Here is a 12,056-nt window from a genome sequence, read left to right on the forward strand (position 1 = left end):
ATATATATATATATATATATATATATATATATATATATAGGCCGGATGTGGAGCGCACGTCCTTACTGATTTAAAATGCGCACGTTCCTCCGTTAGGCACAGACGACGGCACGCCTCCACCCAAGCGGACTCCAGCAGCGTCCCTGATCATTTTCCCTCCCCGGCGAGTCCGCCGAATTCCAGTTTCTGGTGAGATCGAATTTATTTGAAGTTTTGGGTGATCTCGTCGGAAAACTGGAAAAGAACGGACTCGCCGGGAAAGGAAAGTGATCGGGGACGCTGCTGGAGTCTTCTGGGGTGGAGGCGCGCCGTTGTTGGCACTGGACGGTGGCGAACGGAGGGATGTGCGCACTTTAAGGACAGTGCGCACAGGCGCTTCATATAGTTTTCGTGTGTGTGTATATACATATGTAGTACATATTCAACAAGCACAATTTCAACAATATGAATATGCTTACGTTCGTCACCGTAGGAAGCTGCAATGTGTAAAGCGGTTAAACCATCGGGTCCTTGGTAGGATGGATTCGTGCAAGTGTCGAGGATTTCAAAAACCGATTTGCGGTATCGATTTTCGGCAGCAATGTAGAGTGGAGTTTCGCCAGCATCATTAGCAGAGTACAAAAACTCAGGGTCTTCCTCAGTCAATTTCTTAACCACATCAAAGTGATTGAACCGCACTGCCTCATGCAAGGCTGTGTTTTTCTCCTTGTTAGTTCTTCTTATGAGAAACCGGTGGCATCCTTCTGTTGATGAGGTACCTTCTTCGAGGTCGCCGTGCCAGTCTTTCGCAGCCTGAATAAGAACTTCAACTATCTCAGCACGTCCGTGTCTTGCCGCCAAGTGTAAGGCAGTATCACCACTCTGGTTTGGCTGCAACAGTAGCCTCTGGCAAATTTTAAGCATCTCCCTTACAACCCCGGCTGATTTCAGCAATTCCTCAGAATCCGTCAACATTTCACCGCCTATTCTTGCTATATAGACATGGAGGACTGTGGATTTGGTTGGAGTCAACATTCGGTGAAGATGATCATCACTACATTTTTTAAGGGCATTAATATTCCCTTTCTCGTGCTGCCTTGAACACCTTGATATCCATGCGTCTTATGCTTTGAATTCTGTTGACTAGTGGTGCAGAGCTCTTCAGCTGATTCCAGTCAGAACTAAACAACGCGTTGGTCTCCTCTAGTATCATCGCATGGTAGGCCGATGTTGGATCACTCTCCATCTCACATGAATCAGAGGGATTCATTTACTTTCTTTGTCGAACAAGAATTTGAAAAATAAATCCTAGAGGAAAGAAACTAAGTTGATCAAAAAGAGTACGAGCCGGAAGCTAGGTGGATGAGGATCAGGGAGAAGAGAAGGGTTATATAATAGAGCCGCGGCTAGCCACTCGAGCATCGCGTCGTTGTTCAAAATAAGTTTTTATTGACTTCAGCCTGCCGGTTTAGTAAGCTATAGTTACCTCCCTCACTAGTTATAAACTTGTAGCAGAGTCGTTTATTTGGGAGGGGGGTGGGTTCACATTACTAGTCCTTTTTCTTGGGGTCAATCTTCCCAAAGTCTTTGTGCCGGCCCATTCAAAATGTTTCGGATCCAAATGTTTCCGAATCTGCAAATTAAATAGCATTCGGCTCTGTGACTCTTGTTGAAGGAGAAAGTATAACGAGAGATAACGAGAATAACGGTCTACTCATTCATTGATAGAAATGCCTATTTATAGGCATTACATAGAGTCTCCTGAAGGATCTAGAAGATCTATCAACTGTAATATATTCTAATAAGGAAACTGGATTAACCAATCCTACGTGTATTAGGGCAAGACATATAACAGAATGACAGAAATATAATTTCCTTAAACACTCCCCCTTATGTTGCGTCCCTAATACGATATGGTGCTTATGGTGTTGCCTCGGTAAAAACCTTGCCAAGTAAAACAAAAACCTCATGGGTAAAACAAAAGACTTGGTCGAAGGGAAAAAGAGCACAACGCACCAACTACAATTGAAGATAACATATGATGAATGTAGACTCCCCTTGATGTCTACACAACGACTCCCCCTGATTGGTAACTCAATCTCGGAGTACAGATAAACGGGGCAAGCCAATGCACTTCACATACTTCAAAAGTAGACTTGGGCAACGATTTAGTCATTAAATCCAGCCACAACATCTTTACATCAGACTTGCTATACTTAGCATTATTTTGATCTTGAAGGAGAATGTTGCCTAACAACTCAAAATATAAGTTCGCGTTAAAAATCAGATTCACGCGTGGCATGACCTTCGTGTACTTAAATAGTCATAACGTCTTCGATACAATAGGTATGGACGAACTGTAGAAAGTTCTAGAAACTAGACACACGTAGCTTTCCAACCATATAAAGTCCATAACCTGGTTCATCTTGAGCTGATCACAAAGCTCTGTCGAAGTTGACTGTTCTGCAAAAGCAGATTCTCGGACAAATCCGTCCTATTTTACGAAAATAGCCATAACTCACTCAATATGATAGGTGTGATCAAATGGTTGGTGTCCCTGGAAAGTAGACACATAGACCTTTCCAATGGTACCAATTTTACCATTTTCCAACCAGTGGGCTATCCTGTAGGTCCTGTGGAAGTTGACCTACGAAACTGGGCAGATTCTGATTTTGCATTTGATGTGTCTTTCTGTAGGGATGAATAAGCCTGAACCTTTCATAGAAGGAATCACTGCCATTACATTGGCGTTGCGTGGGCGCATCCGGCCACTACCTTGATATTCCTTCACACTCATCTAAGAGGGAGCGAAGATGCTCAACCACTAGGAAGAGAGTTGAAAGACTAAGGAGGACTTGGCCTTACAAGTTTATAATGAATGAGATGTCGAGTTGAGCATATTGTAACAAGTACATGAATGTGCTACCATACTTAGATGTAGGATTTCTCCTAAGACTTCTTCGTCATATGGACGAAACAGGTCTTCTCAACGCTTCGACCGATCAAGGGATACATATAAGCATAACTTCATCGTCCTTTAGATTGCCTTAAGCCGACAGATGAATAAACATCATCAATAACAGTCCTCACTTTCGAGACCAAGTATTCCCAAGATCCTTTCATTCTTAATTTTAGATAAGTGGCATCTCTTAGTTTAACAAGAGTTCATCACGATTCATCCAGAATTTACACGCAAATAGGCATAATTCTTCATATCCCTTCCCTAATCAAGTAGATACTTAGCAAATACCTTGCAAATGTGCTCTGTGGTCAGAAGCCACTTGATTTGGGTGAAAACCGATCTATTCAAGATCTTTATGTACATCTCTTAGTTCCCAAGAGAGATAAGTTGTGACCACAAGTTGCTTGTTTAGTTTTTCGGAAACTACCAAATTGACAAGGTAGTGGAGTGCAATGACATCCATTACGAGAGTATATCTCATCGTAGTTGATTCCAGGGCGCTTGTGAGAGACCTTATGCCATAAGGTGAGTCTAAACTCTTTTTCTCACTACGCTTTCTAACAAAGACATAACTGATAGAGTTTACACTTGGGGTGTCGGCATCACCTAACCAAAGCACTATCTCTTTGTTTAAACTGGATCGCATCTTTCCATTTAGGCCAATCTACAACGTTGATATGTTCTCAATGAAGTATGGTTCGATATCAAACTCATTAAACCACGTCATCATGTACATCGGTGTAATTTCTAAGTGTAGAGATCTCTATATGGATTGGTATTGACATTGAGGCGTCCCCCAATGATAACCATAATCCAGAAATAACTGACGAATGAGTATCATTGATCAAATGATCAAGTTGTGCCAAACTCGCATTCTTCCTTGGCGAGTATTATCGAACCAAGTGGCCTCCCCCTAAACTGTGGGAGCCATGGCCTAGCGACACCATCTACCACATTTGTGGTGTCACTATGCCACCATCTATGGGTGACGACATGTCCTCTTATCCGGACATTAACATGTCCTCTTATCTGGACATCAACATGTCCTTATCCGGACATCAACATGTCCTTATCCGGACATCAACATGTCCTTATCCAGACATCAATCCTTGCAGGTATGTTTGCAACATGTATATGTGATCTCGTCACTTTACGGAACTTGATGAGACACAGTAGGGACAAACCACGACAATTCCAAGTCGTTCTACTTGAACATTCTTGTTCTTAGCTCCCCCTAACGACGGGAAGACTGGCTCATCAAAGTGACATAAAAGAGATCTCATGTCAAGGTCCTTATATAAGCGGACTATAGTCGGAAGCTCATGTCATATTCAAAGACAATATTCATCAAATAACCCATCATTGTGCGCTTGTGGAGGCGGAATTTGGCACATACAACATGTGGACGATATAGATTGCAGAACGTTAACTCAATCTGTTAACAAATATGCATACCGTTACAATCGTAACATAAAGATTTGAATGATGGTGGGTAAAGATGAATAAGTAAAACTATGACCTTACTACAATCCGTAGTCGTTGGTCTTACAGGTCCATAAACAAACTACTGGCCTCACCGCTGGGATCAAAAAGAAAACCGGTTGAACCGACCACCAGCATGATCGGACCTTTGTTTTACACTTCCTTTAATGGTTCACTATTCTCCAAAGCTCCAAACGCTACCAAATTTTGTAAGCAGGTAGACATGGGAGTTAGAATTTGGAAACCGCCAGCCTTGACGACAGAACCGGTTGGAAAAGTGCCGAACCGGCCGTCGGAGTCGCCGGACATCCGTGAACACTTATATTGAGCGGTTCATCACCTTCCAGGCCTCCAAATGCTACCAAATTTTGTGAATAGGTAGGCTCAGATGTTAGGAATATGTGGCCGTAAATAGAACCTCAAGAACCGGTCTAAAAGTTAGTGAACCGGTCCTCACAATGACTGGTCCGCAGGCTGAAAAACCGAAAATTCTAGGTTTTTTTCAACTTTTCAATCATTGTTAAGGTTCCCCATAACATTTAATTGTTATGGCTTGAGTTGAACCATTGTGAACATCACCATAGCATTATTATGCCTCAAAGTGAACAATGAGAAGCCATTTAGGCCAACATCTTATGTATCATTCTTGTATAATCACTCACAAACATTGCAATTAATGTCTTACTTAGTGAACAACGACTGAGCATCTTGTGTATGCTAGTCTATTTATTTCATTATCTTTAGCGTAGGAGGAATATCGCTCCTAATCTTTGCTAAAGAATAAGCTTTACAAAACAAGTAACGAGCATGGCTAATGTGAGATCATAGAGGGTTCTTTGGCGTCATATTTGTTTATGAAAACATGAATAGTGCCTCCATTGTATAGGAGGATGACGCGAATGGCTTTAATGCCATCCATAGGCCGTTAGCATTGCTCATAACTCCACCAAGTTGTACTTTGGTGATTTTTGATCTCAATGGTTACTTTGCTCAAAAGAAAGGATGCCCGTGAGAGTCTTTACTCTTTAGTATATAGATCATCAAAATACGTCCAAAATTGTCCTGGACGATTTATGTTAAAGCCTACATGAGTCGATGTCTCCATTCTCATCATTGGTAACAATAACCGATTCAATTAGCCGAATCTTAGTGACTCATGAATGTTGCACATTCATTATAGTGATACATAAGAAATTCTCATCAATTCTCACACAGGTGATAAACGTTTACATGAATACCATTAAGTCATAGCATGGTTCGATTGCTTCCTTATGCATAAAAAGCATGTGTGACTTGAATCATAACGCCATTAGGCATTGAAACTTGAGCATTAATCCGCTCTTTGATTATTTATGATGATCTAGTCATCGTAGTCACAACGGATTTATAAAACACCAAATCCATGAATAGTTATATATTCCTTGCAATAAGCTAAGCACTCAATCTCGCTACAACACATTCATATACCAGAATGTAGAGACAACAGTCTTATGTCAAGACATAGAAACCGAAATATGTTAACAATTTCGATGGAGATTGGTATTGGAAACCTTTAGAGTGCATTCCATGACATGTAATACTACAAAGATGGATGAAATAAGGCTTAAAAATTGATCGTGAACACTATACATAGGGCGGCGCCACCGCCAACGGCTCACTATTGGATCTTGTAGAGAAAGAGGAGGATTTTTCAACATCCAATTTGGATGACATTTAGCGTAACGCAATTTTCTTTTTGCAATTATGAATCCGCTAAAGAGTGTAGAAAACAACTCTTGTTTGTAATGCCTTTGCATAAAAATTGTATAAGTGTGCATTGTGCCACACTTGACATTACAAATCCTCTTTTGATCCAAAACCGATGTGCATTGCGCAACATCATGATATACCAAGTGTGCATTGTGCCATACTTGGTTTAATTATGATGCCCAAGTATGCATTGCGCCATACTTGGTGTGATGTCAGCCTATATAAATGCCACCTTATAGTAACTGGTGGTCTTTTGTAGTCCAATGTAGTGTCATGTTGTAATGCAATATATTGCATTAACATATAGCTTATGTAGATCGAACCATATGTACTAGACAAAATCTGAATATATATGCCAACAATTGTATCGAGGTCTTGACCATGAATTTAATTCAAAATATAACGACTAAGTAACTTTAGTCAAATATGTGAGGTGTATGCCTTCACAAAAGTTGGAAAATAAACGGATTTGTAGTCATGTAGACTATTAAACTGAAGTCATATGCTTCATATATTCCGCAATATACCTTTTGCTTTTAAAATCCGTAACTGTGAGAATGATGTTCTCATCTTCTTCCATATATATAGTGAGTTTCTTGTTGCAAGAACTCCATATATTTTGTATACATTGACCAGAATATTGCTTTCTTTGCAATTAATGAACCGATGTAGAACCACATCAATAACATGATTTTTCTTTCATTTACTGGCCCAATCTTTTTATGACATAAAGGGTTCGAGGCGTTGCCTCTCCCTCTTTCCAAAATTCGTGACACGAAATTCGTCACTTTTTTTTATGTCAAATTCAGGGCTCATGTTTCGGTCAATTATTTCAAACAACAAGATGAAAGATTGGCTATTATCGATATACGATAATTAATTCCGAGTATTGAATTTGGTCAAGACCAAGGTTTATGGTAACTCAATTCGATGTGAACCGTGACAAATTCCGTCACGAATCGATATTAACCGCAAAATTTCCGTCGCAAATCAATGTTAACAGCGACAATTTCCGTCGCAAATCGATGTTTGTCCCTTTATTAACCACGACAATATTTCGTCGTAATACCGTGACTTGTCAAACCGTCACAAATTTCAACTTTGATATGAGGGGTCCTAATCCCTCAATATTGTCCCACGTTATAAAAAAAGGTGGGATGTAGAAAAAGGCTACGAAGCCCGGCTTGAAATTAAAATTCAAAAGCGGTAATTTTTATAAAAACTTACGTGCTAGTTTGCTGTGTAAGAGAAGTAGCCTTTGTAATTTTCATGCTTACTTCCATGCTGCGAAGTAACTCTCGCAATTCCATCGCGATCCGTCGCGCGAAAAATTTTATGAAATGAAAACATATGGTTAGTAATATTCACCATATATATAAAAACAGTAAGTAGTAAAACTAATTAAATAGTTACTACTGTAAATGAACTGTTTTTACTTATGGGGTAAAAACTAATTACCCGGAGGGGCAAATTTACCGTTTTGCCCCTCGTACCAGTAATCCGCCGGATCGACTGGAGCAGCACTGCAACAGTGGAGGCGCGGGCGTCGTGCGGCGGCAGACGCAGAGCCGGCTGGGTTTGATGCGGCGCCGATCGTGTGGAGGGCGCAAGGCTGGTCGCAGATCCGACGTGGCCGAGAGGAGACGCTGGGTTGCCCGGTGATGGTGGAGCGACGGACGTGCGCGCGCTGGGCTGAGGGTCGGCGCCGGTGGAGCTTCGAGATCGAGGGGACAGAGGTTCGGCGCTGTGCTGCAGAGGAGCAAAGGCGACGCCGGACTGGAGATCGGCTTGGGTTCGACTCTGCTCCGTCAAGGGTCGCCAGATCGGAGTGGCGCAAGGCGGGGGGCTGCCGGATCAGTGAAGGTGGGTGTCCAGAGCAGTTTTCTGGGTGTCCGGCAGCGGAAACTTTTAGGTTTTTTTTTTTTTTTTAGGGTTTCGTTATCAAACGCGGATTATAGCACAGTGCTGATAACGTGTTGAATGAGAAAGTATAACGAGAGATAACGAGAATAACGGTCTACTCATTCATTGATAGAAATGCCTATTTATTAGGCATTACATAGAGTCTCCTGAAGGATTTAGAAGATCTATAAACTGTAATCTATTATAATAAGGAAACTGGATTAACAAATCCTACGTGTATTAGGACAAGACACATGACAGAATGACAGAAATATAATTTCCTTAAACAACTCTTAATTTTTATGCAAGTCCTTTTTAATCTGCTAGTGAGCTGTATCGTATAGGGTATCTTTAAAAGTTTAGTTTTGAATTCGGGATCGGTCGACAGAGATCGAAGATCCACCTTCCTTGCTTCTCTGTCTGTTCGGGATACGTAGCTTAGGTTTTTTTTTTTTTTTAAACTTGATAAATATTACAATTTCGTGAATGAAACTCACACCCTCCTACTTGCTAAGAGGATACATATCTAGGTTGTTTTGTCATTTTTATCATTTCTACAAGAGTAATACTGCATACTTGCATAGGTACCAGTATGTAATAGTGTTCACTATATAGTTTGCAACAATCTGATCAATACAAAAAATAATACTGCAATCGAGCAGTTTAACTATCCAGACAAAGAATCGATGTGCACGTTACCGAAAAGTAATGAAAGCGGGAGAAATAGAGACAAAACCTAAAACCGAGAAGAAGACGGTGCCTAGCACACAAGCCGCGACGGCAAATCCCAATGAAACATGACCACCTAGTACTGCATATACGCCGGTAAGGAATGCGGCCACCATCACAATCAGCGCGTAAAAGGTGCAGCTTATTCCCATACAGTGAGTTTGATCTGTGTTGCCCTTTCAGCGATAAGTAAAAACGTAACATGATAGCACAACTGGACAGACTCATGGCCAATATGTTTGTTATCACAAATGCCTTGAAAGCTGCATTTCTTGATAGAACTGCAAGACCCTGGTTCGGTCCTTCTTCACTTACATAACCACTGAGGACAGTAAAACAGGCGGCAAAGGTTACGGTTGATATCACTGCAGACACTACCAAATGAGACTCTTTATTTCCTTGTCTTTGAGGTCTTTCTTTTTTGATATATTGTCTCTAAGGTCATTGTCATTTTTGTTTACATGAACTAGTTTCCTCCCCCCATCTTCGTCAGGATTTGGAATACGATAACCACGATAAGCACATGTCTCTTTCCGTTCTGAGAATTCTCTGCAACAAAAAACAAGTACATTTTATAAACTAGCTAGGTTGTGTTATACACAAAATCAATTGAAAAATTGATAATACCTTCCATGGTGAGGACCCATTATTCTTCTCGATGATGTTGATAGCGTTTAAGTTTTCCTTGTTGAATGTCATCTTATCAACTCTGGCATCACTTATGAAATCAGTGGCTTCCTTGTAAGGAGAATAAGCAATGTCATGGAGGGACGTGTTTCTGCCAACATCCTTCCCATTCAAAAGTACATGACTAAGCCACGGATCTTTTCGAACAAATCTCTCTACTTGAAGTTGGTGTTTCTGAATAGCATAGTGAAGAACATTTTGACGTTTGTACGAAGTCCACCAGTTCGCAACAATCAGGGCATCGAAAAACAATCTCTTTCATCGCGTCTACACGGCCTTGGAAGGCTGCAAGATGAAGAGGCGTCCGCTTCTTATACTCCGATTTGACACTGATGCAAATTATTTTCCACCCAAGTTCTTGGACATTTACAAGGAACATAAATGAAGAAAAAGTAAAAAACGAGTGGCCACCTCCGGAAGCGTGTACATGCGCGCACGTATGTTAGCTTCGACTCAAAAATGTACAACTCGGTAAAATTTGTTCTCAATATCTTCAACTAACCAAGTCTACATCCTCAGTTCCTCACCTTAATTTGTTCACAAACACTAGGCACATTTGAAAAATTAGATACCACCAAGAGTACCGGGTTTCTGATAGTTAACACACAATACTTTATTTAACAGTCCCTCCCTACATAAGAATCTCTATTTATGCATCACACTTTGTACATGCATGCATAACCAGATCATGACGGTGTCATGCGCATTAAAATAACGTATACGTAAGTCATGCATTTGGCGAGAAAGCATGAAATAATGAAGGTCCTAGAGAGAGGGGGTGAATAGGCCCTGATAACTTTTTGCTCTATCCCGCGCACAAGGATAGCAAAGATTATGCTATCCTGTTTGCTGTGAGACTAAGTTGTGTAAATAAAAAAACGAGTACTGAAAGTAAATGATATAACACCAGTACGTTTTTTATACGCAGAAACCCTGTAACCAGGGAGAAAAACTGCGTGCCTCTAACTCTTGAGAGACAAACTATTTCACTATTGTAAAGACACTTCTTACAAGACTCACAACTCAGAGGATGGCACAACACCTAACCATCCTGCCTAGTCTAACTACTAGCACACAACTGAACTTGCTCTCTTGTCACTCAAGTGTTTTACACATAGCATGAAACTAAGCTTCTATGCAGAATTCAACTAACACCTTTAGCTAATTCTCAAAGACAGCTTACAACTTGCTTCACACGAACTTAACTAACTCCTTAGCTATTCTCTATGAAGACTTCACCGGGTTGCATCACCTAGACCGCTCTCAAGGTATGCATGAACAATGAACAATGAAATGGGTTTTGAAAATGTTTTGATGCTCAGCTCTAAGATTTATAATCAACAAGGAAGACTTAGAGCAAAGGAGCAAGAAGCAATAATGCTAAGACTCAAAAGGAGAAAATGCAAATGACAATTTTCAACAACCGAAGAGCAAGAGAGGTCTTGCTCTCTATTTATAGGCAAAGTGCACAGCTATGAGGAAGCAAGCACGTTTGCCACATCAACAAGATTCTTTTGGACTCTAGCTGCTTGTCTGGAATACTAGGACGGATATGACCCTAGGGATCCCTCCACTCACAAGACAAAAGCTGAGAATAGACTTTCCTAGGAAAGACTAAAGCCAAAAGGATAAGACAAAAGGTTTGGGAAAACTAGACCAGATTTAGTCAAGCATAAAAACTCTACAAAACCACTTTGCCTAAGAGGACACTTAGGACAGCTGATAGCTTGGGCGGTGCATCACATGGGCAGCTGCCAACTTGGTTTTTGAATCACAAAACCCAGCTGGTTCCCAAAAGCTCAAGTTATGTGGTCACGGGTTGGTTTACCACACCACCCTAGACTAACTTGGAGCTCAAGTACGAATAGACTAATGTTTTGCTAAAAGGTATTTGAATTTCAAACACTTAAAAACTGAAGCAAACACATTTGAATATGCACATGGTCAGACCCAGTAGATAGAACAGATACAACAGGGGTATCCGTTTAATCGGGATGGCAAACACGACTGCCATCATTAGTGAATGAATGTGATGCACATGCATGAACTACCTGATGCACATGAGATCTGTCAGGTTCTTCATTCTTCACTTGAGTAGTCCTTGCTACTAGGCTACAACATGTAGCATGTATTCTTGTGTTTTGATCATAAAGGGATAGCCAACAATTCTTGTACCAACAAATAACCAAACACAAAGGAGAAAAAGTAACCAGTTACACACGCAGTGATAGCAAGTTCTGATGAATGACCTAAAACTGAATATGTGCCGGTAAGAAATGCCACCACCAATCCACCATTGCAATCAAGGCGTAAAATGTCAGGTTTATTGCAGTGAGACCTCCTTCCTTCGGATCAAGGGAGCGTGCTCCTCCTTTCTTCGGATCGCCAAAACAATGCGGATCATCACAGCACAACTGAACACACACATGGCTAGTGTATTGGCGATCACAAATGTTTTGAAAGCTGCATTTCTTGTTAGCACCGCGAAACCCTGGTCCGGTCCTTTTTCACTTTGGTAACCCCCAGGCACGGCAAAACCTGCTGCAAAAGTTACAGTTGCTATGAC

At 41.0% G+C, this 12,056-nt stretch overlaps 1 protein-coding gene across 1 annotated transcript in view; it reads right to left on the minus strand.

Moving 5' to 3' along the window:
* LOC101307733 (ankyrin repeat-containing protein At3g12360-like) overlaps positions 1-954 on the minus strand; it is a 2,554-nt gene extending 1,600 nt beyond the window's left edge. Inside the window, exon 1 of the mRNA XM_004288994.1 lies at positions 459-954. Coding sequence (XP_004289042.1) covers positions 459-954 — 496 coding nt within the window. The remainder of the gene's footprint in view (positions 1-458) is intronic.
* Between the last annotated feature and the right edge of the window lie 11,102 nt (positions 955-12,056).

The sequence above is a fragment of the Fragaria vesca genome, linkage group LG1 (genome assembly GCF_000184155.1).
Source record: "Fragaria vesca subsp. vesca linkage group LG1, FraVesHawaii_1.0, whole genome shotgun sequence".
Classification (NCBI taxonomy): Eukaryota; Viridiplantae; Streptophyta; class Magnoliopsida; order Rosales; family Rosaceae; genus Fragaria; species Fragaria vesca.